Here is a 27052-nt window from a genome sequence, read left to right on the forward strand (position 1 = left end):
ATGTACGCAGTCACTTTTACTAAATAGTAACAACTTTGTTTCGTGGGGAATAGGCCCCCACTCTGCCAACACTAGAGAAGAAGAAAGGTTAGATGCTAGTTCTGCTGCTGAATGAAGTGAAAGAGGAAACTTTAAAAAGTCATGATTTTTAAGCCAGAAAATAGAAATTTGGTAGTGATTTGAGAGTGTTTGGGCCTCTGCCAGGTGGATATAAGCCTTGTAAACTAAATAATAAAGCTAAGGAGGATCAAACTTCATTGAAATTTGGAAAGATTAAGTTGTGATATGAAAGTCTACACAGGGGGGCTGGGAAGGTGGCTCAGTGGTAGAGTGCTTGCCTTGCATGCCTGAGGCCCTGGGTTCGATTCCTCAGCACCATATAAGCAAAAACAAAAAAAGCCGGAAGTGGTGCTGTGGCTCAAGTGGTAGAGTGCTAGCCTTGAGCTGAAGAGCTGAGGGGCAGCGCCCAGGCCCAGAGTTCAGGCCCCATGACCAGACCCCCCCCCAAAAAAAAAAAGAAAAAAAAAAGAAAGTCTACACAGGAAACCTGTGACTTCGGGTGGAATATTCTCGGGGAAACCCTTCTTGACAAACTGATGACTCTTGAATGCAAAGTTCTAAATTTAGCCAAGATGTTGCTGGTATTTATGCACAGATCTGCCTGCATGCCTTGATTTTTCTCGCCTTCCTTACTTTTCCTTGGTTAAAAAGGAACCAACCTCAAATATCTCCTCCTCTGGCTTCACCTGGCAGTTTGATTCTTTTCCAGCATGTCTACAGTATCTTGTTACTACGGCTACGCTGACAGTAAATAACATGCACTTCCATTGTTTATTCCTTGGGACTTAGGAACTGGACTAGGAGCTCTGTGAGCACATGGACTGAGATGACCAAGTAGCACACACTCTAGGTACCTTATATAAATGGAGTCAGACAATGAATGGCTAACACACACACACACACACACACACACACACACACACACACACAATTTGGGTAGAGAGGTCTTCCAATCTGTAAGTGGATAGTCTTTTTCTTTTGTTTCCTGAAAACAAAAAATTCAGAACTCTTGAGGTATGTTTTTGGGAAAGTCTTTAAAAGCATTAAAGTAGAATTCCTCATCTACATGTTAAACACACACACACACACACACACACACACACACACACACACACACGGAGGAAACTCCTTGACAGGAAGAAGTGAGACACATAGGCCCATGTGTTCCTTCAGTAGAACTTCTGATCCTGCTGGGTAGTGGCAAGTTAGTAGAAAGATTACTATTAGGTTTTGTGGATAAAAATCTTTCCTTTGTAGTCGGTGGCACTGAACTGATTATTAAACTAGCTGACCGGATGAGGTTTTCATTCTTAAGAGATTACTGACTATCTCGTGTGTGCCAGGCACTATCCCAGGCTCTGCAGACACAGATGAGGACAGGACAGACAAGCGTGCTGCACATGTGTGAGCGCACATTCGAGATGGGAAGACAGACACAACAAGGATTTCCCAACCTCGAGGATTTGTCACCGTGCGTGGGAGGAAATCAGCGACTTGAGGGATGAGGTTCAGGGAGAAACCTATACTAGCTAAGAGCAGAAGAGTGACAGGGAGCCAGGCTTCCGAGGAGCAGGAGGAGTGAGGTGAGTGAGGGCCTTGGGAGGGACCGTGTAGGGGGGTGGTGGCCAGGACGGGAAGGACAGCCAGTGGCAGAACAGAAATGAGAGGCCCTCTAGGCTCTGGCATAAGGAGTTTGCTTTCAGTTAAAGCTCAGCAGGATATCCTTAAAGGTACGAGGGCCAAGAGTGACTATAATCTGACCCTGTTTTCCTGTCTTGTAAAAAAACCCTTCTGACTACCATGAGAATGGACCTCTCCAGAGAATGTTTCCTCTCCTGTGGAATTAACAGCACTCACTTCACAGAGCTGCTGTTGTGACTGTGTAAGATTTAGGATGTGCTTTAGCACCCCGTACTATTACCCTGGACTCTGTATCTGTGAAGCCAATCAACTGGGGATCAAAAGTATTTGTTTGTATGGAATGTGTATAGAATTTGTACACAACACATTTGCATTAGGTTATTATAAGTTATCTAGTGATGACAAAGTGTATGTGCTTAGGTTATATGCAATACCGTGCCATTTAATATGAGGAAGTTAAACATCCACAGATGTTGGTATCATGGGGTAGTGGTCTGGAACCAATCCCCTGACACTGAGGCACAACTGTACTTATAACTAGTATCAACTTTTGATGTCCCCAAATGTTTTCAAAATGCTGCTTGGCCTTATGAGGCAGATATAACCATAATTATACATATCTAAATCTTTATCCAGTAGGCACAGGTTTGGTCCATTTTCTGATTTCACTAACTGTTCAGTGCCCAATGGAGCCCCCCCCTCCCATTCTGCCTGGCCCTGGGCAGCTTTGGCCCTGCCTTTAGGAAAACTTACCCCAAGGAATTGCGCCTTTGTTTGGGGGCCCATGAGGTAGTGGGCTGGGAGGGTCAGACAGGGTTCTCTTGTGTCCGGGTGGTGGGGGAGGAGGTCTCTTCTTGGAGAGGGTGGAGCTGCCACTAGAGGTCTGGGTGCTTAGAGGGAGTGTTGAAGGTGGGCCAGTTGGACCTAGAAAGGAAATTGAATGGGGGCAGGAAGGTTAATCCCAATCTCACAGACGTGTACAGACAGTATGCAATCTCACACGTCAAAATGTGGTACAACACAGACAAAAGCCAAAGGCGGGGTATGTCATGTTTACCAATCCAGAGACTCACAAATAGGGGTTGAAAAACTTGATGTTTATAAAGCACTAAAAAGAAAAGGAGAATGTGTGCTTTTAAGGAACAAAACATTAGCCTCACTGGGTGTGGTAACAAAGGCCTGTAATACAAACTACTTGGAGGCTAAGACAGGAGGACTATGGGTTTTTAAGTAACCTGGGCGAGATACCATCTCAAAAACCAAACTGAATAACAACAAACAAAACAATAATAAAAAAAAAACCATACTAGTCCATACAGAAAGCTAAAGGGTTTAGATCATCATTCAGCCACCATGGGAAAACTAATGCAAACACATTTAAAACCAACCATTCACAGGAATCATCACAAAACCTGCCAAGGAAGAAGGGATAGAGCACCACCAGGAACATCAGCACAGAAGAGTAGAACTGTGGGAACTGATCCTTCAATGGCGCACAGGTTCAAACAGGGGAATGTTTTCATCATGGGAGTTTTTCCACTACTGATATTTTTGGGGGACAGTTTGGGATTTAAACTTGGGGTCTTGCAATTGTTAGGCAAGCTTTCTATCACTAAGCCATGCCCCCAGCCCCCAGTTTCTTTTAGTCAAACTGAAAATTTGTTCTCATTTTTAAAAAACTTTTCTGAATTCTAAAAAACGTAAAATTACTTAGATCAGAAAAAAAGAAAAAAAAGCAAAAGAAAATAAAAACAACAACTTTTGTGTTCTAGCTCTGAATTGTTCCAGCAGTAATAAGCTATCTATTGTACTGAAGGCAAACAACAGTGAGTTTGTCTTTGAAACAGTATGTATGAATAGTATGTATGTTCTTAAAGTAACACAGAAAAGGCTGGTGTTTGTGAGGCATGTTGCTGGGCTCTTGGACAACTATTTTTTTAAGAAATATTATCAGGTGAATGGTTTAACATGTCCACGAATAATTATCTCTGCAGACATTTAGAGAAAGAAAAAAGAAACATAAGGAAAAGCTAAGAACACTGCCATACTAACACAGGATACTAGATAACTGGTGATCCTGAAAGGCTCCAAAGAGCTTTTTACAATCTGTGTATTAAAAGAAAAACTTAAATTATTGCTAGTGTCCTTTCTGGATAAATGTAGATATTTCTCATTATCATTACCAGTTAGTACTAATGTTGATTTAATTTTCAAAGACAGTCTAATCTTGGCAGTAAATGATAATCTACATAGGGACTGAAGAGTCATAGCTATATAATTTATTCTGCCTCACTGATACATGATGAAAATCTTATGGTTATTCTAAATCAATGCCTAATTATAATTCCTTTTACTCCAATTTAGAAATTATTTTATTTTGGTGACTTATGGCCTGGTATCTGTACAATGCATTGTAATTTTCAAAATTCCTGTGTATATGCAACCTCTTTTGATTCTCACGAGAACCTTTGTGGTACCTGTGTTTAGTACTGTTTCCACTGTGCTGGCAAAACACTGGGCCTTTACATCAAGGGCCCATAGACATGGGGGATGGAGCTGGAGTAGTGCTGGGACAGACACTGGGGAGGTGTTCATTCCAGCAACAGATACGGCTGGTTGTTCTTAGTCAGGGTAGCATTTCCTGTGCTTGGCACATGAGGGAAACAACACAGGTCACTATCAGGAAGTGTAACTTTCCTTGTGAAATAAATGCATTACATAATAGACAATGCTGAGATTCCCACCAATTTCATCTTTATCGCCACCTAGGGACTTTCTGGTGCAGTGCATTGGAAAGGTCACTCAGGTTCCGAATCGCATCTGGAAGCAAAAACTGCCACAGACAAAATGCTAACAAAACTATGTTGTATGCTTGCATGATTTTGAGAGTGACTCCACCCTGGAGTCATCCACTCAGTCACCACAGAACGAACAGAATATGCCTCAGAAAGCACAGGAACTTGGCCAGACCCAATGTGAGGCGACAAGGCAAAACCCTGCTGGCTTAAAGGCTGTACTCTTGGCCTTGGCACCAGCGTGCTTCCCTTCCTCTGAATGGCATCCTGTGCTCTCTGTGTTGAACACTCTGGGACACCAAGCTCTTCACCTTCATCTTTCTTCACCTCTTCATCTTTCAATGGTCAGCAAAGGTGCAATCTTATCCAGACTCTTTCTCTAATCAAGCTCCTATGTCCTGAAGCAACTGATTCTATCTCTGAACTTCCATAAAGATTAAACAGCTCTGGATATTTCATATGGTCCATGGTGGCGGGGGGGGGGCGGGGGGGGAGGGAAAGGGGATGTCGACTGCCTTTGCCAGTACTGGTTGGTGGCACATTCTGGGTATACCCCATGTTTATCTATGGGGACAATGCATGGTGCAGGCAACCACGATGCTTTTCTAACACCTGCACATCTGGTTTTCAATAACACAGAAAATCTAGTTCACCATGGGAGACCAAATAAAAGTACAACTGTGAAACTTCATAGATTGTGGCTGGAAAAATCATCTTGACCATTTTGGACAGATTTGTCTGTAGAAGCATTACATATTCTAACATGCCATCCAGGAGGAGCGGTGAAAAAGTTATACTTACAAAATTCTGGATAATATGAACAAAACTTCAACCATCATTTCCTAATAATCTTTGAAAAATCTGTTCTCGATTTTTTCAATAAACATTGTACATACATATGTTGTTTGAAACACATATTCTCTGGAATGGCTAAACTGAAGAACATCCATTGCTTCACACATTTCTAATTTGTTTAAGGTGAGACCACTTAAAACACATTCCTTTAGGAAACTCCATTATATAATTTGCTACAATCAACAAGTTGTACAGCCTTTTTCCTGAAGATATTCCTCCTAACTTATCTTCGGGTTATCGTAGCACAGAGCTTAAAAGAATGGGAAGGAAGCTAAAGTTAATTATTTTAAAGCTTAAAAGAATGGGAAGGAAGCTAAAGTTAATTATTTTAAGTAGATGAAGATACAATATTGTATAATTATGTGGATAAGACTGTGTCAAAGGAAGGAGCTGTCATCATCTCCACATTCAGATTGGGAAACAGAAGCACAGGAGGCACAGTGCTGTGGTACCTCAGTAAGCCAGTAGCAGGTATGACCAGAATGCCAACATGGCAGTGCCATACTGTGCCCGGGTATGACAAAGCATGATACTACTCTACTGGTTGATTCCTACATGGAAAAGAGCACTAGTTATTTCTGGGTCCTTCAATCTTTCTATGATACTGATGATCAAGAGAAAAATTACTGGACCTTGGTGGCTCAGGACTCATATATCCCTGAATGCAAGAAGTACAACCGGGATTTCCTTTGCTTCTCTTTTTTCACCCTGGTGATCAGGCAATGTTACTGGACAGTGGCCACTATCGAGGGCAAAGCTCATGTGCAATACTTTATTTATTTGCCAGTCCTAAGTGCTTGAATTCTGGGCCTGGGCGCTGTCCTTGAGCTTCTCTTGCTCAAGGCAAATGCTCTACAGCTTGAGGCAGGGCACCACTTCCCCGTGCAATGCTTTAAAAAGGAGTAACAGTAACAGATACAGGCCAAAACAAAAGCATTCCCCAACTTCAACAAAACAGAAATCCAATGTGAACTAAGGACAAACTACTGTACTTAAACTGTCTTGTACAGGCTTAAAAAAAACACCTAGGAAACTAAAGCTATCCATGTATGACTCATACTGTTGATAGGAAAGTGCTTCCTAAGCTTGTCTGAATCATCTAGTACTATCTGTCCTTCTTGATGGCAGGTGGCTGCAGTAAGCTGAGAAGTCTTGTCCCTTTCCATTTGCTTTTGTCCTCTACTGTTACAGACCTCTGGGAAAAGTGTGAAAAGTGAGAGCTTTCACAGCTGCATTTGGCATAACTGGTGCAGACATTTCACACAGATTTTTCAGCAAGTGAACCCTCACCCTGCAGGACATCTGGTTCAGTTTTACGCATATTCCTTCCTTAACATGCCATATATTTCTGGGACACGCTCTCCCTGATTCTGTTTTTCACGAGCGGACAGGCTCTGATATTGATGAGAATCTAATTCTCTGCTTTATGAGTTCTGAGACAACTCACTAATGGCCCTGGTTTTCAAGGGCTTCTGTCTCTAACCAGGTCAGAATGAAATGAATCCTTTGCAGAGGAGAAAGCAGTCCACTTCCTCCTGGCTCCCTCCACTGCAGTACCTCCTACTGGTCTGATAGTATATGTCACTGTTTCTCCTGATGACCAGCTCTGGGAAGAGCAGCTCTTCCATTACTCTTCCTGAAATATTTTCTGAGCCGAAAACCTGCCCTAGGATGAAGCTCATGTTTTCTGAATGCTTGTTAGTGTTTGACACATCGCAGACTTCATTGCATGGGATCTGTTCAGTGGCCCAGCATGGTAGACTCTAGTCCTTATTTTTCAGATGGAGATCCTGAAATTCAGCAGGTTCACTGAAATGTTACCTACCCTTGTGGTGAAGAAATCCCAGTCTCTCACGGGGCTGGAGAAAGGTGTCTTCTTAGAAGAGAAGATGAGGTTTGAAAGGTTTTCTAAGATTCATGCCTGCCCCAGTAGCTACAGTCTAGCTTTCTATAGCTGCCTACACTGATGGTAGCTTGTTGTCTGTGTATTCTCCATGGCACTAAGGCTTCATCAACATCAGCATCTACTATGGTTTCAGGACAGTAGATACCATGCTGCTTTTGACTAGACTGCTGCTTTAACAGACCAAAGCTAGAAGCTATTTGAGGTAGAAAGTCTATATAGACTGGACGGTGTGAAATGTATAGTATTCACTGCATGTAATTCCTGATTCTAGAACTTCATCTCATGAACAGTGGGAATAAACTGATTGGCATCCCTATTCCTAAAAGCTTAAACTGTTCTTTTAAGTCAAGCTTCTTGAGATCAGATTCATCACAGATCGAACAAAACCTTTAACTGAGCCTATACCAGTGCCTGGTTTCACTATCTGAAGCACTTATTAATTCAGTAGGTGTATGATTTCAGTGTAGCCTCTATAACTGAAAGGACTCCCTTCTTAAAAGGACAAGAGCTACAGAGGTACTGTACCCAGCAGGGGATAGATAACATTCGCTGTGGAATACTAGGGACCAGGTGCGGAGTGAAATGTCTCATAGACTTGTCCTGTAATCTCACCTGAGGTAGCCACTCCCTTTCTGCACTATTATATACAAGGCCCTAAGTAATCCTAGCTACTCAGAAGGCTGAGATCTGAAATTTGTTGGAAGTCAGCCCAAGCAGGAATGCTGGTGAGACTCATCTCCAATGAAGCACCAAAAAAAAAAAAAAAAAAAAGAAAGAAAGAAAAGAAAAGAAAAAAAAAAGCTGGAAGTAAAGCTGTGGCTCAAATGGTAGAGTACTGGCCTTGGGCAAAAGTGCTCAGAGATAGTGCCTAGCCTGAGAACTGGCAAAAAAAAAAAAAGAAAGAAAAAGAAAAAAGAAAGAAAAAAGCATTAAATGGAACTATGTTTAACAATTAAAAAAAAACCATCACAATTCTCAAGCTTAAAATTATTTAAAGGCATAGTCAAATCAAACAAATCACCCAAACAGAAGCAACCTATTTTCAAACTCCTGTTCTATGGGATGGGTAGCATAGCACTGTGTTGCCCTCCAGTCTCCCACACTCCAGAAATACTTCCAGTCATAGCCTAATAATCTCAACTCAAGTATCTCAGAGCAAGGAAAAGCTTTGCCTGTTCCAAAATGCTTTCTTCCTGTACTGTCTCACTGGCTTCTGATGATAATCTCATGAGCCAGGCATGAGAAAGACGGACCATCTTCCCCAACAAGGGAAAGAAGGAAAAAGAAGATCTGGTCTGACAGCTATCAAGTCCACATAAATTTCCCATTCATTTCAGTGCCGTGCAACCTGAAGTAAGTTCCTTAACCTTTCCAGGGCTGTTTTCTTATGATGGTATAGGCTGTTAAACTTGCATCAACCTCTTTTTATTTTATAATATTGGAATTTGAACCTGTTTGCTAGGCAAGTGCTGTACCACTTAAGCCTTCAGCCTTTTGCTTCAGTTATTTTTTGAATAGAATCTTAAATTTTTGCTTGGGTCCATCCTCCTACCTATGCTTCTGGGATTATAGCTGTAGGCTACCATATCTGGCTCTCTATGACAGTACTTTAACCCAAAGATTAAAAACAAAGTTATTTCTAGTCTTTAAATATAAAGTAATCAGGCAGAGGAAAGTTGTTGATCACAAATATCTACACACTTCATTTTGTAGTTTCCATTTACTCTAACTGGACCCCCTTCCCCTTCGAAGAGGGGTTAGGCAGCATAATGTTTCTGTATGAGCCTAAAGAATGGTGAGTTTGGGATTCTGAGTTGGCTGAGTTCTTCTGAGACTGACGAGGACTGCTCAAACACAAGGGGGCTTTGCTTAATGGTAATTTAGCTCAAACTTCCTGAATTTTGATGAGCCAGCTGGAGTTTCTTGAAAATATTCCTAAGCTAGGCTCAGAAGAATTCTTTCTACAGTTCTTTTTGTACTCTTCTTGTTTGTGGGAACTTTGCCACAAGTATCTATATGCATCCTAGAAGCCACCACCCTTTAGACTCATAAATTTGAGGCTGGGAGATGACTTTGGCTATAAATACAGACCAGGGCTTTCCTCGCTTGGAGAATGAGCAATCCAAACCATGATTCAAGACAGTCTTGTTCTCTGTCAGTGGCTCCAATAGGAAGCCACAAAACAAGAACTGTGTCTGTACACAGAGTGTCAGCTGACATTTAACAATGCCTACTAACAACTCAGTTCTACACACTGCCAGTTTTTCACAGGTAAAGGCACTCAGCCCCATATAACCATCATGAGAGGCTGCCCTCCTCCTGTCTCACTGGCAGACAGGCCAGAGCTCTCAATCTGATGCCCTGCCCTGAACAGCCAGGAGGGCTACTCTGTTGGCAGTGAGGGATTTCTTTTTTTTCAATTATGGGCTTTATTTTTCAGGAGGAAGGATAAGCTGCCTATCCTTAGTTGACCATAGTGGCTATAGCCAAGTCTCGAAGCTCCTGTTCCAGCAGCTGACTCACTAAATTTACTCTTTGTCTACTGGGTCTTTGGTAAAGAGCTGGTTAGAATTTATTCAAGGCAGGAGAGCTACACATGGCACTGAGCCAGAGGGAATGGTTTATGTGTTTCAGTGCCCACATTGGGATAAAATTACGGGAGGGGGTGAGAGGAGGTAAGCATCTACTGGTTCCCTGGACTCTGGTGTCAGTTCCTCCAGGTTCTCAGTGACCTGGAGGTTCTGTGACCCAGGGCAGGCCTTGCCTGTTGAGGGAGATTACTGAACTGTATTGATGAGCATCACTAGAGAATATGAAATCTTTCAGAGACATTGCTCCACTGTCATTAGGCCTGGAGAATCCTCACTGTGCTCAGGAGGATGGAGTGAGGCACCTTGTTCTTACTCTCTGGGGAGCATCCTTTCCCAGAAGGGAGCAGCGGCCCAGTGTTTGATACACTAGTGATTAAGGAGAGAATGTTCTAATAGAGTGTATATAGTATGGTAAGAAATAGCGGCAGGTTTAGCCCCTGTGCTATTAGCATTAGGGCCACTGGTTATCTTTGATGAGATCTGTTCATGCAAAGCCTTATTTTAACTTGTCTGTCTTATTTTTATGATCTATGAGGCCATTTGGGGTCTAAGAACACAGCTTCCATTTATAACACTATTTCAATGGAGAATAAGCTCTGAAAAAACACTTTTGAATAAAGCTCACATTTCCCACAAAATAGCTCCAGTGTGATTCAAATAGGCATGGCATTGTGCACCACGAGGCCCTTCAAACCTGAGCTAGCACAGGCTGAGCACATAGTGAGAATCCTGCATTTGGTTTCAGTCAGAGACCAAAATCAAAGGTGTAGCTCGAGGCACCTCTCTACTCCCCCCTTTGCTTGGGTGACCCTTGATATTAACATTTCTGTCATCAACTTCCCTCAACAAGTGGGAGCATACTGACTTTGTAAGCAGGGCATACTCTGTGGATAGGAGATGTAATATAGCACTTTGTGGCTGAGAACAGGGTGCTAGCTATTGGCTCAAGGAGTTAGCCCTGCGGAGGTTTTTGATAATGTCCATCATGACACTCCTGTGGGAAGAGAGCCCTCTCCAGATCAGGTCCTGTCTCAGGGAAGACAAACATCGTGTGAGAATGTAGTACTGTACAACTGGTTCATAGAAGACCTGGTGAAGAATTCCAAGCAACTGAGAACCTTAGGCAGTGCCTATAGATGCTACAGCTAGAATATCCATCTCACCTGGAGTCCAAAGAATGGGAAGAGCTTGGCTTAGGGCTCTTGTGAGATGAATGCTTGTGACCATTAACCACCATTATGAGCACCAGCATCTTCAACAGAGACCTCTTAGTGTGGAGGAAAGTAACCTTTCCAAGAACTCACATTCCAGCCATGCTAAAAAGACTGCAGGTTTTGAAGCCATGGGGAATCTCAGACTAAATTATACCGCTCCATCGTTTATGGCTGTATGGCCTTTGATAAGCCATTGTACCTCTTTAAGCTTTGGTTTCCTCATCTCTAAAACAGGCACAAAAGCACACACTTCACAGCACTTGTGTGATGTTATCAAGAGGCAGTGCACAAACTATGCCTCTTACACTGCTTGTCCTGCTGCTGGTGCCAGGCAGATGGCAAGGTCCCCACGTCATGATGTTCCTGACTGTGTGGTCCACACTTTGCTAGTCAAATTGGACCTCAGACTCTTCCTTTCAAGCTGGACAGCTGGGCAAAGCAGCAGCACTGAAGAGGGAGCCACAAAGCCCATCTCTGGCCCTACCTTTCCCGGCGTTCCTAGGTGGCAGAGGGGGGGCCTCTGAAGTAGGTGATGTGGGTGAGTCTGTGCTCGTGGACACAAAGATCTGGTTGGTGAAGGCTCCATAGGAAAGCCGCTGCTTGTCCCGAGGTGTGCCGAACCCTGGCAGTGACAGCTTGTCCTGGGGCGAGATGCTGGAGGAGTGGCAGAAGCTCTGGGGCCTGGGCGAGCGCTCCTTCTTGATTGGGCTTGGCTGGTAGATGAGACAACAGTGGGTGAGATATAACAAAGGATTGTGCAAAGGAGCCTGCAGGATGGGTTCAGGTGTCACCTGGGCTCCAGAAGCTTTGCTGGAGGAGGTTAGGACCTGTGCCAGAGCCTCTCAGTCACGCATGACAAAGAAGCCTTTACCCTACTACTTCCTGTACCCTCATCACTGGCAACCTCTAGGGAACACCGTGAGGGACCAGTAGAGCGTTTGAGACAGTAAGGCTGCAGTGTGGTATAACGTTCAGTGAAGGGATGAACACCTTCCCTGTGCAAGACACTCTCCACGCCCTCCCGTGTTCTCATCCATCTGTAATATGTTCTACTAACTTCTTACTCCTGTTTAGATCTTCTCAGTCTTCACCTCCCTTCTCACTTTGTCTCTCTGGGAAGCAAACTCATACACAGCATGGCTTTGAGGTGCCTGCCTACAATGCTGACCATTCAGATGTGAAAATCCTACCCAAGCTCTAAGACTACAAATGATTTCCAACTGCTCAGGTAGGCACTGTAATGACGTAAGCATCACTCACCTGTGATGTTAGTAACTGGACATTACTTGGAGCCCCCTGGCCTGCACAGATGCCAAAGAGTCCTCAAGCTCCTTCCTAGTGAGGGGATCACTGATCTCACTGCACCACCAACCTCCTGAATGGTCTTGGCTATTGTCCACAAAGCAGCCGCAGCTGGCAGGAAACCTTGCTCTTCTGATACTAAACCTCAGCTTGGATAAACCTGACAGCACGGATAAAAGCCCAACCTAGTGTAGCCTTTCTTAACCTGACCTGGCTGACCCCACAGGGCAGCCCCTCCCTCCGGCATAGTATTTCTCACCATTCAGACTTCCAGGCTCTGCCAGACCCCTAGCCATGGCCCATACTGTTCTCCCAGGCCAACATCCAACTACCTCAAAAACTCGTTTTCAGTGCTACTCCCTCGATAGCATCTGTGCAGTCTGCCAAGGCGGAGGAGCTCAGTCTTTTGAACACTTCTCAGGAATACTTCAAATCCTCAGTATATTAGTTCTCACACCAGATGACCATTTACACCCACTTCAAGTACCCAATGACTTTAGGGCCTCTTTGTCCAACCATTCTTCACATCCTGCGTGGCACTGAGGGACCATCCAGCTACATATGGTGATAAGGATGAGTGACTTCAAGTAGATTACAACTATCTGCATTTAAGCCTGGAGTCTGTTTTTACCAGCTCACTGACTCCATACAAGTTGCTAAATTCTTTTTCTCTTCTGTGAACTGGGGACAATAGCAGTTATCCCCCACTGGTTTTCAGTAAAGCTGGTCTGAGATAACATAGGTGCTAGGCAGCCTAGTCAATATTTAAGTACGCTCAATAAATGACAACTGTTAGTACTTATTAATTAGCTGTTTTGATGGATCCTTTTAGTGTCAGCTTGGCTAGGCTTCCATGTCCTACATTCGGTCAAGTATCAATCTAGGTGTCACTTGTAGGGTTATTTTTTTAGATATGATTACTACTTGGATCCACTGTTTTTGGCTTACAGTGCCTGTGAGTGGGCTTCATACAGTGAAAAGCTTAACCAACAGACCAAGGCACAGAAACGGAGGGACAAATGGTGAACTAATACAGCAGTGGTATTCACTAAACACTATGTTGAAAATGAACTATACAACTTGTGGGTGGGGATGGGAGGGAAAACTGGGAGAGAGTGAGGGCAGGGGTGACACTGTCCAAAAAGAAAGAGGTTACATAACTGTAACCTCTTTGTATATCACCTTTACATTAACAGTGAAAAAGAAAATTTTTTTAAAAAGAGGCAGGGTCTCCTGGACAATGAGGGGTTCTGCTTACAGCCTCAGCTCTGTCACAATCCCTGCTGGTCCAGCAGCCCCCTCAACCATGAGAGCCAAGCTCAGACAAGTTTTTTCCTTTCTCCTTCTGTCCCATTGCTTCAGTTTCTCTGGACAACCCTCAATAATAATGTAATTGTCAGAAACCAAGCGATGACAATGGTCCTGGTACATCAGGTCTGAAGACCCAAACCATCTCACAGGAAAATGGCTCCGGCCTGTGCAGGGAGGACAGGAACTCTCTCTGGGGTACCCACCCTTCCCACTCACTTTGTCATCCAGATCATCATCACTTTCATCCATCTCTTCCTGTCGAAGATTCCACTCATACTCTACGTGGACATGTGGGTTGAACTTGCCAGATTTAGCCTGGGAAAGCTGGAAGGAACAGCAGGTACGCACCATTTAGGTTGAAATGTCCAAACACAAACACTGAGCAAATCCCACCTGACGCCTAGTTTCAAACGCATCAACAGGTGCACCTGGGCGCAACTCTAACTAATTGTAATAAGTAGTAATAAATAGTAATAATAATAATAATAGTAATAGCTAGTTAGTAATAAAGTAGATGGCCGTTTGACAGACCTGGGAACTGCAAAGAACAGCAGGAAGAGGCTTCCTGACTTTGACAACTTGATTTTTATCTGAAATTAACAACTTTCTTTTTCTTTTTTCTGCCAGTCCTGAGGCTTGAACTCTAAGCCTGGGCACTGTTCCAGAGCTCTTTTAGCTCAAAGCTAGCACTCTACCTCTTGAGCCACAGCACCACTTCCCGATTTTCCGTGATTTAATTGGAGATAGGAGTCTCACAAACTTTCCTGCCTGGGCTGACTTCAAACTGCAATCCTCACCTCTCAGGCTCCTGAGTAGCTAGGATTATAGGCATAAGCTACCAGCATTCACTTAAAAGCTTTCTTAATATTAAAATGTATCTCAGAATCACATATTCCTGTCTGAAAAACATTCAAGAGTCTGTCAAATTTAAGAGGTATATCTTTAAAAGCCCATCCCATTTCTTATTAATAAAATGAGTGCAGGGACAGCAATCTCAAGAATATTCTAATTAATTAATTAATTAACTTATTGCGCCAGTCCTGGGGTGTGAACTCAGTGTCGGAGTACTGTTCTTGATATTCTTCTACTTGATTAGTGCTCTACCACTTTAAGCCACAGCTCCACATTTGGTTTTCTGGCGGTTAACTGGAGATGAGTCTCATGACCTTTCCTGCCCAGGCTGGTTCTGAATCATGATTCTCAGATCTCAGCAACCTGAGTAACTAGGATGACAGGTATGAGCCACCAGCATCCTGCTGGTGAATAAAAAGTAAAGCCAGATGCCAGTGGCTCATGCCGATATAATCTTAGCTGCTTCAGAGGCCGAGAATGGGAGTGTCATGGGTAGGTCTTAGCCTGGACAGAAAAGTTTATAAGCCTCCTTTCAACTCATACTTGGGTACAGTGGCATGTGCTAGATATATGGGAGGTAGAGACTGGAATGCTTGAAGACCCTATCTCAAAATAAAACAAGGTAGGCACTCGTGGCCCACACACCTGTAAATCTAGCTATTCAGGAGGCTGAGACCTGGCTGATCAGCCAGCTGAGAAGCCAGCTGTGCAGAAATTCTTCAAGCTCCATCTCCAATTAAGTAGTGAAAAGGGAGAGTGCAACTGTGAACAAGAAAGCGGAGCAAGAGCATGCCTAAGTTGTAGCCCTGGTACTGGCACAATAAAAACAAAGCAAAACAAAGCAATATGTAACAAAAACAGAATTAAAAGTTTAACTACCAGGCTTAGAATCTGGTACTCAGCAAAAATTGAGAGAGAATGTGACTTTTTAAAAAACCTATCTCTTCCTTTCCCATGCCACTCATGTTACATTTTTCATTAGAATCATTCTAACTCCAGGTTTTAATTATTCAGCAAGAATTGGTGGGGTCAAGTGAGGTGAGTGTACAGAATTAGGAGAACAGTGTTTAACACTCTCAAAGCCACTATCCTCTGAGCTTTATCTGCCCAAAGGTGTAAACTATAGAAAAAGCCTATTGACCTGGCAAATACAAAGTATAACTGCAATCTGCAGTCCTGTCCAGTGACAGCACCTCTCAAATGCACTTCACCTCCCATGCCACAACTGCACTCAAAACACAAGTGGGTGACAGTGGTAATTATTTCACTTTTTTGTTTATTTATTTAATTTTATTGTGAAAATACTGTACAGAGGGGTTACAATTACATGGGCGAGATAATGAGTACATTTCTTATCAAGCATTGTTGCTTCTTCTTTGTTTCCCCTTCCCATCCTCCCCCTACCCCCAACAAAGTTGTGAAGTTCGTTTCTTGACATAACGACTTGTACATCTCATTGTTGCAATGGGTCTACCTGTATTCCTAGTTAAACGTTTTGTTGTTTTTTTTTTATGGTACTGGGATTTGAATTTAGGGCCTTGTGCTTTTGCTAGGGGGTTCCACCATTTGGGTTATGCCTCTGGCCCTTTCTTTGCTTTATTTTTCAGATAGGGTCTTGTATTTTTTTCTGGGGGCTAGTCTTAGACCATTATCCTCTCACCTAAATCCCTCCATAGTTGGTAGTTGGGATTAAAGGTATGAACCATTACTTCCTGGCTAATTTCAATCTCTCAGAAGGACATTTTGAAGAGAGTTAATGACTAATAAATGTCTAAATCTACTTTCTCTTACCAGATCTTCACACTGGGTAGCTTTTAATCTCTTTGCTATGTCCAAGGCAGTTTCTCCAGCTTGGTTAACTGAAACAAAGGAAAACTACGCTTGCATTAAGTGTCTAGGGAAGAACAGCAGATAACATGCAAATCTGTTTTACTGAACAGATGTTAAGAGATGGTCGCTGGTGACACGTGGCCATACTCTCACCAATGTCCACAGTGGGCTTGCTCCTGAGAAGCAGCTTCAGACACTCAGGCTTGTTGTACAGGCTGCAGTAGTGCAGAGCCGTGTTCCCCAAGGATGTCTGCTTATCCAGGTTCCCACTGAAAAATCACAGTGTCACAAAGAAATGACTACAACTCTAGGCATCAGTTGCTATTTAAAAGGTATAAACTACTTATTTCTGGATTTTTCCATTTAATACGTTTGGACCATGGTTGAATTCAGGTAACTGATACCTCAGAAAGTAAAAGTGTGGATGAACGAAGGAATATAAGTGTGAATATCATATTCTATATTTACTTATTTTTGTGATGAGGGTCAAACGTGGTCTTATATAATGTAGGCTGGCTTCAAATCTTTGGTTTTCCTGCGTTAGCCTCCCAAGTCGCTGAGACAACAGGTGTGTGCTAATGCATGTGGGTGCTTCTTTCTATGCTAATAACTGACTCAAACTTAAAACAGGGAAATGACGGTGTTTCTATATACCTACATTTATAAGAAATACAGTGATAGTAGCATTCAGAATTGAGTGCCTAGTAAACCACAGAGTAGCTTTTACATGTTCATGTTCAGTGAATCTTCACACCTACCTGAGAAAGTACTCAGACTAGCTTCCATTTTGCAGATGAAAAACTGAAGGCACAGAGAGGCTGAAGTGCTTGCTTTCATGGATTCAAGATAGGGACAACAGAATGGGGATTTGAACACAGACTATCTCTGGAGCCAATGCTCTTAAACATTATGCCATTCTTTCCTCTAAGGAAGAGGCCTGGACCTTTATACAATTAGACTGTGTCCATGAACCATTCTTCCTACATGGGATCAACTCCCCTCCCTATTGATCATTTGCCTCTGGATAAGCTCAGCTCCTATTTAATCTTCCTCTTACTGAACAGTTGACATTGATCAATATGCACTGTACTTACAAACTGACAAGTTCAGCTGAAACCCCTTTGTACAACTACTTTACATTAAAAAATAAAAAGAAAATGAAAGAATCCAGCAGAGACACATCTCCTGTGTTCAGCATTACAGGCTTAACATTATGTCTCATTTGAACTAGCTTGCTCTATTCTATTAAACAACAAACACTCAAAAATCTAACTGACCTGTACTGTTCATACTCTTCTTTCATACTCTGCAAATCAGGAGTTTTTTTGTTTGTGCCAGTCTTGGGCCTTGAACTCAGAGTCTGGTTGTTATCTCTGAGCTTTTCTGCTCAATGCTAGCACTCTGTCACTTGAGTTATAGGCTTTCTTCTAGATTGTTTTTGTGTGTGTGGGGGGGGGGGAGGAAGAGGGTTGTTAATTGGAGATAAGAGTCTTAGGGACTTTCTTGCGCAGGTTGATTTCAAACCACAATTCTCAGATCTCAGCCTCCTGAGTAGCTGAGTACAGGCATGAGCCACCAATGCCCAGCAATATAGCAAGTTTTTAGGCACACAGATAGTACTTTACATTTTCTATGGCCAGGCACTAGCAAACTATAACCTATGGGACACAGTTTGGAAGGTTCTTTATTTTTGTAAACAGTTTTATTGGCCTACAGCTATGCTCACTCATTTGCATATTGTTTATAGCTGTTTTCATACCACAATGGTCTGCAAAGCCTTAGATTTTATATGGCTAATTATAAAAAGATGTTTACTGTGTTATGATCTAGGCCACTAATAGGTCTGGTGTGTACTAACTTATGAGTGATATTTACTTAATTCAATGGAGAAAACAAAGGCTTTACCAGTTTTGTACAAGGAAGTCAACCAGATGGAGAGATGTGTGGTCGGCAGTTCGGACAGCGAGGTGGAGGGCTGTCTCCCCGAGCTCCTGGGAAGGGAAGGACAAGTATAAACATGGAGATTCACATGCCTGTTTTTTTCTACCAGCTTCACTTACATTAGATGCCTCAAATAATTATTTCAACGACACATTTTACTCTCAAATTCTCTTGATTTAGAAGTGTGTAACCAAATAGTATATAAGAATCTCATTATATGCTGTTAGGATAACAAAAATGATCATTTAACCTGATTTTTATTTTCTGTTCTATGATTTCAGTGAGGTCTTACCTGTCCAGGCTCGAGCAGTGGCTCCATTAGCTCTACCCCTTCTGCATAGACTTGAACTAGTGCAAGTAAATCCCTGGACTTAATGGCCTCCAGCAACTCATTCAGCTTAGCTGTTGGGGAGGAACAGGTCTTCCTTGAGAACCTATGGTCTACATACTTCGCAGTGATATACTCTTTCCGTATGGTCCTAAAACAGAAAACAAAACAAAACCACCAGAGAATCGTTTTCCAAGAGCCAAGAAATATATATATATATATATATATATATATATATATATATATATATATATACTTTTTTGTCCAGGAATTCTTTTAATGAACATGCTTCTCAAACAAGCTAGATTTTAGACCAAGTTACTCCAATAAAGGCAACCTAAAGAAACTAAAGAAATATTTATTGGTGCATGCAGGTAATACACAGTGACAGAATGGGCAAATAGATCATAGATTTCTTTTTCACCTTGATCAACAGCCTGAGAAATTTGCTCTTAAGACTTCAAACTCAGAAACACAGAAATAAATAAAGACATTTAGAAATGTAGATGCAAATAAAAGTTTTCAGAGCCCCATGGAAAGCGTTTTAGTCTTATAATAGAACTCTTGATTCATCAGTGAGTGGCCTGAGGCTGAGGAAGGCTGCCATGAGAACAAGCCGACAGTAGTTCCCCAAGGATGAGACAAGTTCCTCCCTGCAGAAGCTTGTGATGGGGAGCAGGAGGCTTCAGTGGGCACCAGGCTCTGAGCAGCATGTTTTTGTACAGGGCCACCCTCTATCTCAGCTCAAGAGGTCTTGGGGAGATTTGAGTCTACCTCTCAGCCATAAGGGTGAGAACAGAACCAAAGTAGTCCAGTACTTACTCTGTTACCTTTTGGGAAAGATGAAAATGGAAGTCAGCTCAGAGAAAATGACAGAAAGACAGGGAGAGAGAAATGGGGTCCAGATGGTACTGACATTCTAGATACTGTTGTACCTGAAAACCCACCCCTTGAACGGCCCAGTTATATAAAACAGCTACTAAAAAGACTGAATGGAGTTTTATCTTCTTTGAAGTATTAATAACCATACCTACTTTCCAGAGAAACAAAAATTACGGCTAGGAACAAAGAGTGATGTGTGGGCTCTTTTGGGAAACTAGATTTCCTAACATCAGACTAAATATGCCTTATAATAATTTCAGTATTTTTGCAAATTTGGTAGCTAAGGAGGGTCTGGCAAAACATTTAGGCTGCTATCTCCTCCACAGACTTCCCTTTTTTCCCCAGATAAAATATTATAGATTTAAAACTTAATTTCTTACTTTGGTTATGCAAAATACAAGCTTCACAAAATGTTCATTTTTTAGTTCATACTTTACAAATATAAAAAATAGAAGTTTGCTTAAATTTATATTACATATTTATTAAGGCAAGGGACAATATAGGAAAAAAGACATTGTTCTGCTTACGGCATACTTAGGAATAAATCATTGTACAAGTTATTGTACATCTGAAACCACAGTGTGTAACAGACTGCCTACATAAAAAAATCTTAAAGAAGTAAACCAGAGTATTTACCTGACTTAGGTCATACACGTAGATTGGAAGCTTGTGAATAGATAATCAAGAGTTCGAAGAGGAATCCAAAAGACAAAAAATTAAAAAAAAAATCAAAGAACAGATGGGGTCTGAGACTGGATCTTCTATCATTCCAATTCTAAATCAACTAGAATATGCCTGGCCCCTGAAATGGGGCCAGGGGTAACTGTAAGTTGTGGATATCAGGGTAAAATCAGATCTGTCAATTGGGGGAAATGGGGAGGAGGGAAGACCAGAATTCCCTTAAACTGTGTTTCAGATGCACTATAAAGATCACTTTTTATTCTCTTTGCCTTCTCCAGAAGCCATTATTCAGTTAGAAGAGAAAGAAATTTCAGGTACAGAATATGTCTTCTAATAGCCTAACTGAAGATGCTTGGTGAGTCTTGGTTCTAAACATACAAAAAGGAAGCCACAGTTCTCAAACTGCTGTATACTTTGACAAGGAATTTACTTTTGTCTTCAGATTTCTTCTTTCACAAAGCCTTTCTTGACCACTTGAGTTAGAATTAATCTCTGATTTATCCATACCACTTAAACCAAGTTTGAACTGCAAGGGCTGGGAGCTTAGCTCAGCACTGAAATGTGTGTTTAGCATGTGTGTGTGCGGCTCTGGGTTTACTCCCTAGCACCCCCTCAACATTTAATTCAACTAAAAAAGCTATGAATAGAGTGACAGACTTGCTGGGTCCTAGTAGTACTTGGATGAGAGATTAATCCATTTATACTGCTCAAAAATTAAAGTGATACCTCCAAGTATATTGTCTCTACAGGCCTGTGTGTCGCAGGCTTGTTCCTCTGCTAGTGGCATTGTTGAGGGGTGAGATTACGAGGGTGTTAACCTTACTGAGGGACTAATCCACTGATGGTTCATAGAGGAATGAACTATCAAGAGGTGGACCTGGTTGAAGTAAGTGGGTCACAATGGGGGGGGGCTTATCTGTGATGGATTTATCTGGCCCATGGCCTCCTTCTTTCTCTGTACCTCCCACCTACCACAAGGAGAAGTGCTTTGCTCCTCTATGTCCTTCTATAATGATGGTTTTCTATCCCGGCACAGGCCAAAATAAGGGTTTAAGAAAACTTGGGCTGAAATCTGTGAAACTGTGACCCCTAATTTGTTTTCCTAAGCACTCTGTGACAGTAATGGAAAGGTGATTAGCACAGAAAATCTACTGACCATTCCTGACTATGGTTCAGAAGCCTTTTGAACTGTCTTGAGGGTGGAATTTGGGAAAGTCTGGAGAAGTAGGCTAGAAAAAGCTAATGCTATATAAGCAGAGCTGAGTGGGCAATTCTGGTGCGATCTCAGATGACCGGAATGACAATAAGAATGCAGAGAGTAAAGATTGCGCTCATAAAGTTTCAGATGGGAATGAGGAATCTGCTGGGAATTGGGCCAGAGGCCACTCATATTACACTTGTCTACATTTCGTCCATATCCTAAGACTTTGTGTGAGCTGAATTTAAAGGTTATGAACTAGTTTATCTAGAGGAAATTTCTAGGCAGTACAGCAGTGAGCAGGTGGCATGAATATTGCCAGGTTTACATTTAGAACTGGTAGTAAAAAGGAGATCATAAGGACTTAAAAACCTTGTAATTTGGCCAGAAAGGAAAAGTATTGAAAGATGTGGTAAAGGTGTGGTTCTTGAAGAGATTAGTGACATTAAAAAAAACCAAGTACTTTTCATCAGGATAAGTGGAAAGAGAACTTGGGGTTCTCTCAGGGATTGATCAGGCCCCTCCCATCAAAGGTTCTGGGATCTGAAGGTAAAATGGACTTGTAAGAGGTTGCTTTGAGAATAGAGGACTGGTTCTGGGTATCCTGCTCACACAGGCATTGTAGGAAAAGTGTGTCCCTGCACTTAGCTATCCATCAATACTGCAGCTTTAGTCCAAGCAGGACTGGTTACTTTTTAGGTAATTAGTGGACTTAGGATTCAGTCATGTGATGCTAGTTTTGCAGGCATGCAGAATCCAAGTGCTTATGTAGGGTCATGGAGGATTCTACCCAGATTTCAAAGGAAGGCTGAGAGGTCAGGCAATGTATGGGAGGATTGGAGCTCCTACAGGAAGCTCCTGAGAGGGTTAAGATAATGCTTTCTGAAGTCATGTGGGTGAAGTTGAAGGGCCATGAATGGCCAAGACTTTGGTGGCCAGGGACAGAATAGTTTGGATGTAAAATGTTCCCATATATAGACTCAAAGGCCTGGTCTCCAGGTATTAGTGCTATTGATGGGTGACTGATTCCATCATGGACTAAGCCACTGATGGGTTCATGGTGAAAGTACTATCAGGAAGTGGGATCTGATTGGAGGAAGTGGGTCACAGGGAGGTATGTCTTTGAATGGCATACATCTTGTCCCTGACTTTTCCTGCTCTGTTTCCTGGCTGCCATGAGGTACACAGCTTTCCTTCACTAAACTCTGATACCTGGTATGTTGACTCAGGCTCATGGTGGTGGAGGTGGCTAACTCTAGAGTGAAACTGTAAAACCAAAAAGTTCTCTTCTCTTTTAAGTTGTTTACATATTTTGTCACAGCAATGTGAAACTAACTAACCCATATATGCTTAAGCATTCTGTACTATCTCAAATCTATATGGTAGTATTTGATATTGAATACAGGGCCTTGGACTTGGTAGGCGAATGCTTCACCACTTGAGCCACATCCCAGTCCTATCTAAATCTATTTGCCTTCTAAGTCTAGGAAGTGAGAGTTCAAGGAAAGGGGCTTTTTTTTTTTTTGGGTCAGTCATGGGGCTTGAACTCAGGACCTGTATGCTGTCTCTAAGCTCTTTTACTAAAGACAAGCTTTCTACAACTTTGAGCCACAGCACCACTTTCAGATTTTTTGATTAGTTAATTGGAGATAAAATTCTCTTGGGGACTTTGCTGCCTGGGCTGGCTTCAAACTGCAATCCTCAGATCTCAGCCTCCTGAGTAGCAAGGATTACAGGTGTAAGCATTAGCTCCTGGCTTGTCAAGGAAAGGTTTATCATCAAATTTAGGCAAAATTAAGTTTCTGAGTCTGGATCAAGGAATAAGCATATTTCTCCATACTTAATACTTCTCTTCCCCAAAGCAATCTATTTTCTTCACCTTGTCTTTTTTTTTTTTAAATAATAACCCTGGAAATCATCTCAAATGAAAACATTGGAAAGTTTGTTCTTTCTCATATCTATATAGCATTCTACTGTTTGGCTATACTATAAACTACTTACTCAGATGCCTGTCAATAGTCACTTGCTTTATTTCTTAATCTTTTTCTATCATAAAATAGGAATGAATCCCTAGAAGTGAGATAACCAACTTAAAGAGTTAATACATTTTTTTTATAGTGACAATACTGTACAGAGGGGTTACAATTACATGGGCAAGATAATAGTGGTAATACATTTATAGTTTTGGTAAGTATGGCTAATTTGTCTTTGTATTCTTACTGGCAAAATATTGGGCAGGATATCTGTTTCCTCAGAGCCTTGTTGAGTGGGTTGTTGAGCATTTGGAATTTCTCCAATTTACTGAGAGTCTACCACTGTCTTTGTATTGTATTATTTGTCACAACTTGCCATGTCCTCTTGAAGATCTGTGCTCCACAGAGGAGGCACTTGCCTGCAACCACCTAAGGAAGGTGCTGATGAAAAGAATTTGTGGGGCTGGGAAGGTGGCTCAGTGGTAGAGCACTTGTCTTGCATGCCTGAGGCCCTGGGTTCGATTCCTCAGCACCACATAAGCAAAAAGAAAAAAGCCGGAAGTGGCGCTATGGCTCAAGTAGTAGAGCGCTAGCCTTGAGCTGAATTGCTGAGGGACAGTGCCCAGGCCCAGAGTTCAGGCCCCATGACTGGACCCCCCCCCAAAAAAAAAAAAAGAAAGAAAGAATTTGTGTCCCAAGAATGTTTTTCTCTTGTTTGCTATTGTTTTGAACATATTTATAATTACTATGTGATTTTTTTTGTTTCTTTGTATTTGATTCTGGTGACCTGCATCTTGTATATACACTTTTCTAATTTGGGGAGGGGAAGGGAAAAAACAAAATGCTTAAATAGGGATACAGGTTGACCCATTGTAACAATGAGATGTACAAGATAATATGTTGAAAACATACTTTAAAACTTTGGCAGGGGTGGGGGAGAGTAGTTGGGGAGGTGGAGAAGGAAGGGATGGTAGGGGAAAAACAAAGGAGGAGGCAACAGTGCTTCATAGGAAACACACTCATTACCTTACTCATGTAATTGTAACCCCTCTGTACAGTATTTTCACAATAAAAACATATAAAAAATAAAAGAGAGAAAATTAAAAAGAAAAAGAATTGTGTCCAAGAAACACATTCAAAACACTTTGCTTTTCCCTGAAGATAGGAGAAATATAACCACTAAGATTCTGGGGAAGATAGAAAAACAATTATGGAGTGGGTCAAGTATTCAATATATTAGAAGTACTTACATATCACTCGAAGGAGTGGGTTTTGGTGAAGGGCTGGGTAAATTTGCTTCCATAATATCATTAAAACTATTGTTTCCTACATTCTTGGCCAGCTGTAACAGAAACAAAACACACTATGGTAAGCTTGTTACTACAGTTAAAACTTTCCTATTATTTTGCTTTTGAGAATTTGGGGATTATATTTTCCCTCATCTGTCTATCTGTTCAATCAAAATTTACTGAGTATTCATTATGTGCTAGGTATTGAACTTTTAGGAATGGTAAACCATGTTCCCTTCCCATAGGGACTCAGCCAGAGTCTAGTGGGATCAGGCCAATGACAAGAAATAATGTCTATAAATATGTGATAAATGCCAGAAGCAACAAGGAGCTGGACTTATAGACATACGAACAATCAGAGAGCAAAAAGAGCAGGCTCCATGTTAGTCTAATATAAATTCTCAATGGACATGAACAGCAACAGCTTTGCTACTCAGCCATATACTTTCATTTAATATTGACCAGGGGAGAAAGTAGGATTACTTATTTGGCACATGGTAAGATGCTAGGGGTAGCAAGAGAAGAAGAGCCAAGAAGCATTTTGCTTCTGGGCTCAAGATCTTTATCACATACAGTTCTAACAGTAATGCAAAATGTTAAGGAATACTCATGCAAGTGGGTATTTGGGTGAAGAATCTTGGATCTATTTTTTTTATTTATTTATTTTTGTCGGCCGTGGGGCCTGAACTCTGGGCCTGGGCATTGTCCCTCAGCTCTTCAGCTCAAGGTTAGCGCTCTACCACTTGAGCTAGAGTACCACTTTCGGCTTTTTCTGCTTATGTGGTGCTAAGGAATCAAACCCAGGGCCTCATGCATGCAAGGCAAACACTCTGCCACTGAAGCACCTTCCCAGCCCAAATCTTGGGTCTATTTTGCAGCAAATGTTTAGCACTTTATTTTCCTATGTTTAGATGTCAATTGGGTCTCATTTTCACAGGTCAAAGAGATGGTATGGCACTAGTCCTATACTAAGGGAAAATGTGTTTCAGGAATTAGGCCTGAGTCTTCCTCTGAAATGCTAAAGTGAAATGAAGAGCTAAGTACCAGCATAATTCCCTCCTTCACAAGTGAGAAGGCTCATACAACACAAGCCACATCACTGTTCAGTGGATGCACAGATGGCAAAGCCTGCAGCTGGGTGGCTAACTGCCCTAGCTTTTTCTTTGGCAGAGGTTAGTGATATGCTAGGTTTCCAGTTTATCTGAGTTCCATTTCATTCGGATTCTGCTCAAGGAGGAGTTCCACTTCCCTTAACAAATCTCACTCTTATAGTCCTGTAAATGATGAGGATGCTAAGTGGGCCTTTGATCAGGACCAATTTAGTTTGGACCTTATGAGGACTTCAAGTTTGGGTGAATCATGATGGGTGTGTGTGGAGAAATGGTTCAAGAAAACAAGTTTAACTAGTCATGCCTTTTTCGCATAACACTAAGCAAGACAACTCCACATACACTTTATTTCTTCACTACTGGAAGTAGTTATGGTTTCAAAAGTAACTACTTTTGTGACAGTACGGAATAGGCCATTTTCAATTCATGGGTACTTTATTAACATACAAGCAGAAACAAAACTGGGAAAAACTTTTCAATCATTAGCCAGTAGGTGGTAATGGAAACATGTGATTATAATTGCCATTACAGTGAATCACAAAAGAAACCTCTTCCTAAAGTAAAAAAGCAGCTTGGAAGAAGTCCATCCCCAAAGAAAAGTTGCGTGAGTCACCATTTCTTCAAATAGGAAATAGAAAACAGTAAGTCTTACACATCACACAAGTTAAGTTTTAAACATCTAAGCAAATACATACAATTTAGGAATAAGCATTCTTTGTACTGAACACAAACAAAGACCACAAAGTAATATTTTAATTATATTCAGGACAATGAAAGTTCTCTTCCAAAGTACAAGCCAAGACTTACCAAGAGTTCAGAAGTTCCTAATTTGTCTAGTTCCAAAGACTGAATTCGAGAAATGTGAACACCCATTTCCCTATGGATTCCAGAACATTCTATACATGTTAAAATACCCAAGTTGGTTGAAAGCCATGTGGGTTCTGTAGAAAAGATTTAATGAAAACAAACAAGATAGGTAACTTTGTATGCCAAATATCAAGAAAACTAAAATAGTAGTAAGACCTGGTAAGAATTATTAAGAGGGAAAAATTTAAATTGAAGACATAGATGCTTGTTGTTTAGCCTAGGGATTAATATAAAAGTTTCTCTTCCACATTTATTTAAAAACACAATCAAGCCTTAATCCTTGTAGCTTATTTGAGAAACCTGTTTCCTAGGAGATCCTATGCAATGTCCTCAAGATTTGTGGGAAGGTTCCCTTAATGCCACTACCATCCCTGAATAAGGGAGGTGAAGGCCCTAAATCCTGCAACTGCGGCCTAGATTCTGAAGC

The 27052-nt window shown here is 41.7% G+C and overlaps 1 protein-coding gene across 3 annotated transcripts in view; it reads right to left on the minus strand.

The window, feature by feature from the left end:
• The window catches only part of Asap1 (ArfGAP with SH3 domain, ankyrin repeat and PH domain 1), a 297167-nt gene that overhangs the window by 18910 nt on the left and 251205 nt on the right, over positions 1-27052 (minus strand). For all 3 annotated transcript variants that reach the window (XM_013025186.1, XM_013025185.1, XM_013025187.1), the window contains 9 exons: positions 26566-26699; positions 24611-24702; positions 18591-18777; positions 18263-18348; positions 16511-16626; positions 16319-16386; positions 13892-13999; positions 11547-11775; positions 2455-2625 (listed from right to left, as the gene is read on the minus strand). In XM_013025186.1, coding sequence (XP_012880640.1) covers positions 2455-2625; positions 11547-11775; positions 13892-13999; positions 16319-16386; positions 16511-16626; positions 18263-18348; positions 18591-18777; positions 24611-24702; positions 26566-26699 — 1191 coding nt within the window. The remainder of the gene's footprint in view (positions 1-2454; positions 2626-11546; positions 11776-13891; positions 14000-16318; positions 16387-16510; positions 16627-18262; positions 18349-18590; positions 18778-24610; positions 24703-26565; positions 26700-27052) is intronic.

The sequence above is a fragment of the Dipodomys ordii genome, unplaced genomic scaffold (genome assembly GCF_000151885.1).
Source record: "Dipodomys ordii isolate 6190 unplaced genomic scaffold, Dord_2.0 Scaffold82, whole genome shotgun sequence".
In the NCBI taxonomy this organism is placed as follows: domain Eukaryota; kingdom Metazoa; phylum Chordata; class Mammalia; order Rodentia; family Heteromyidae; genus Dipodomys; species Dipodomys ordii.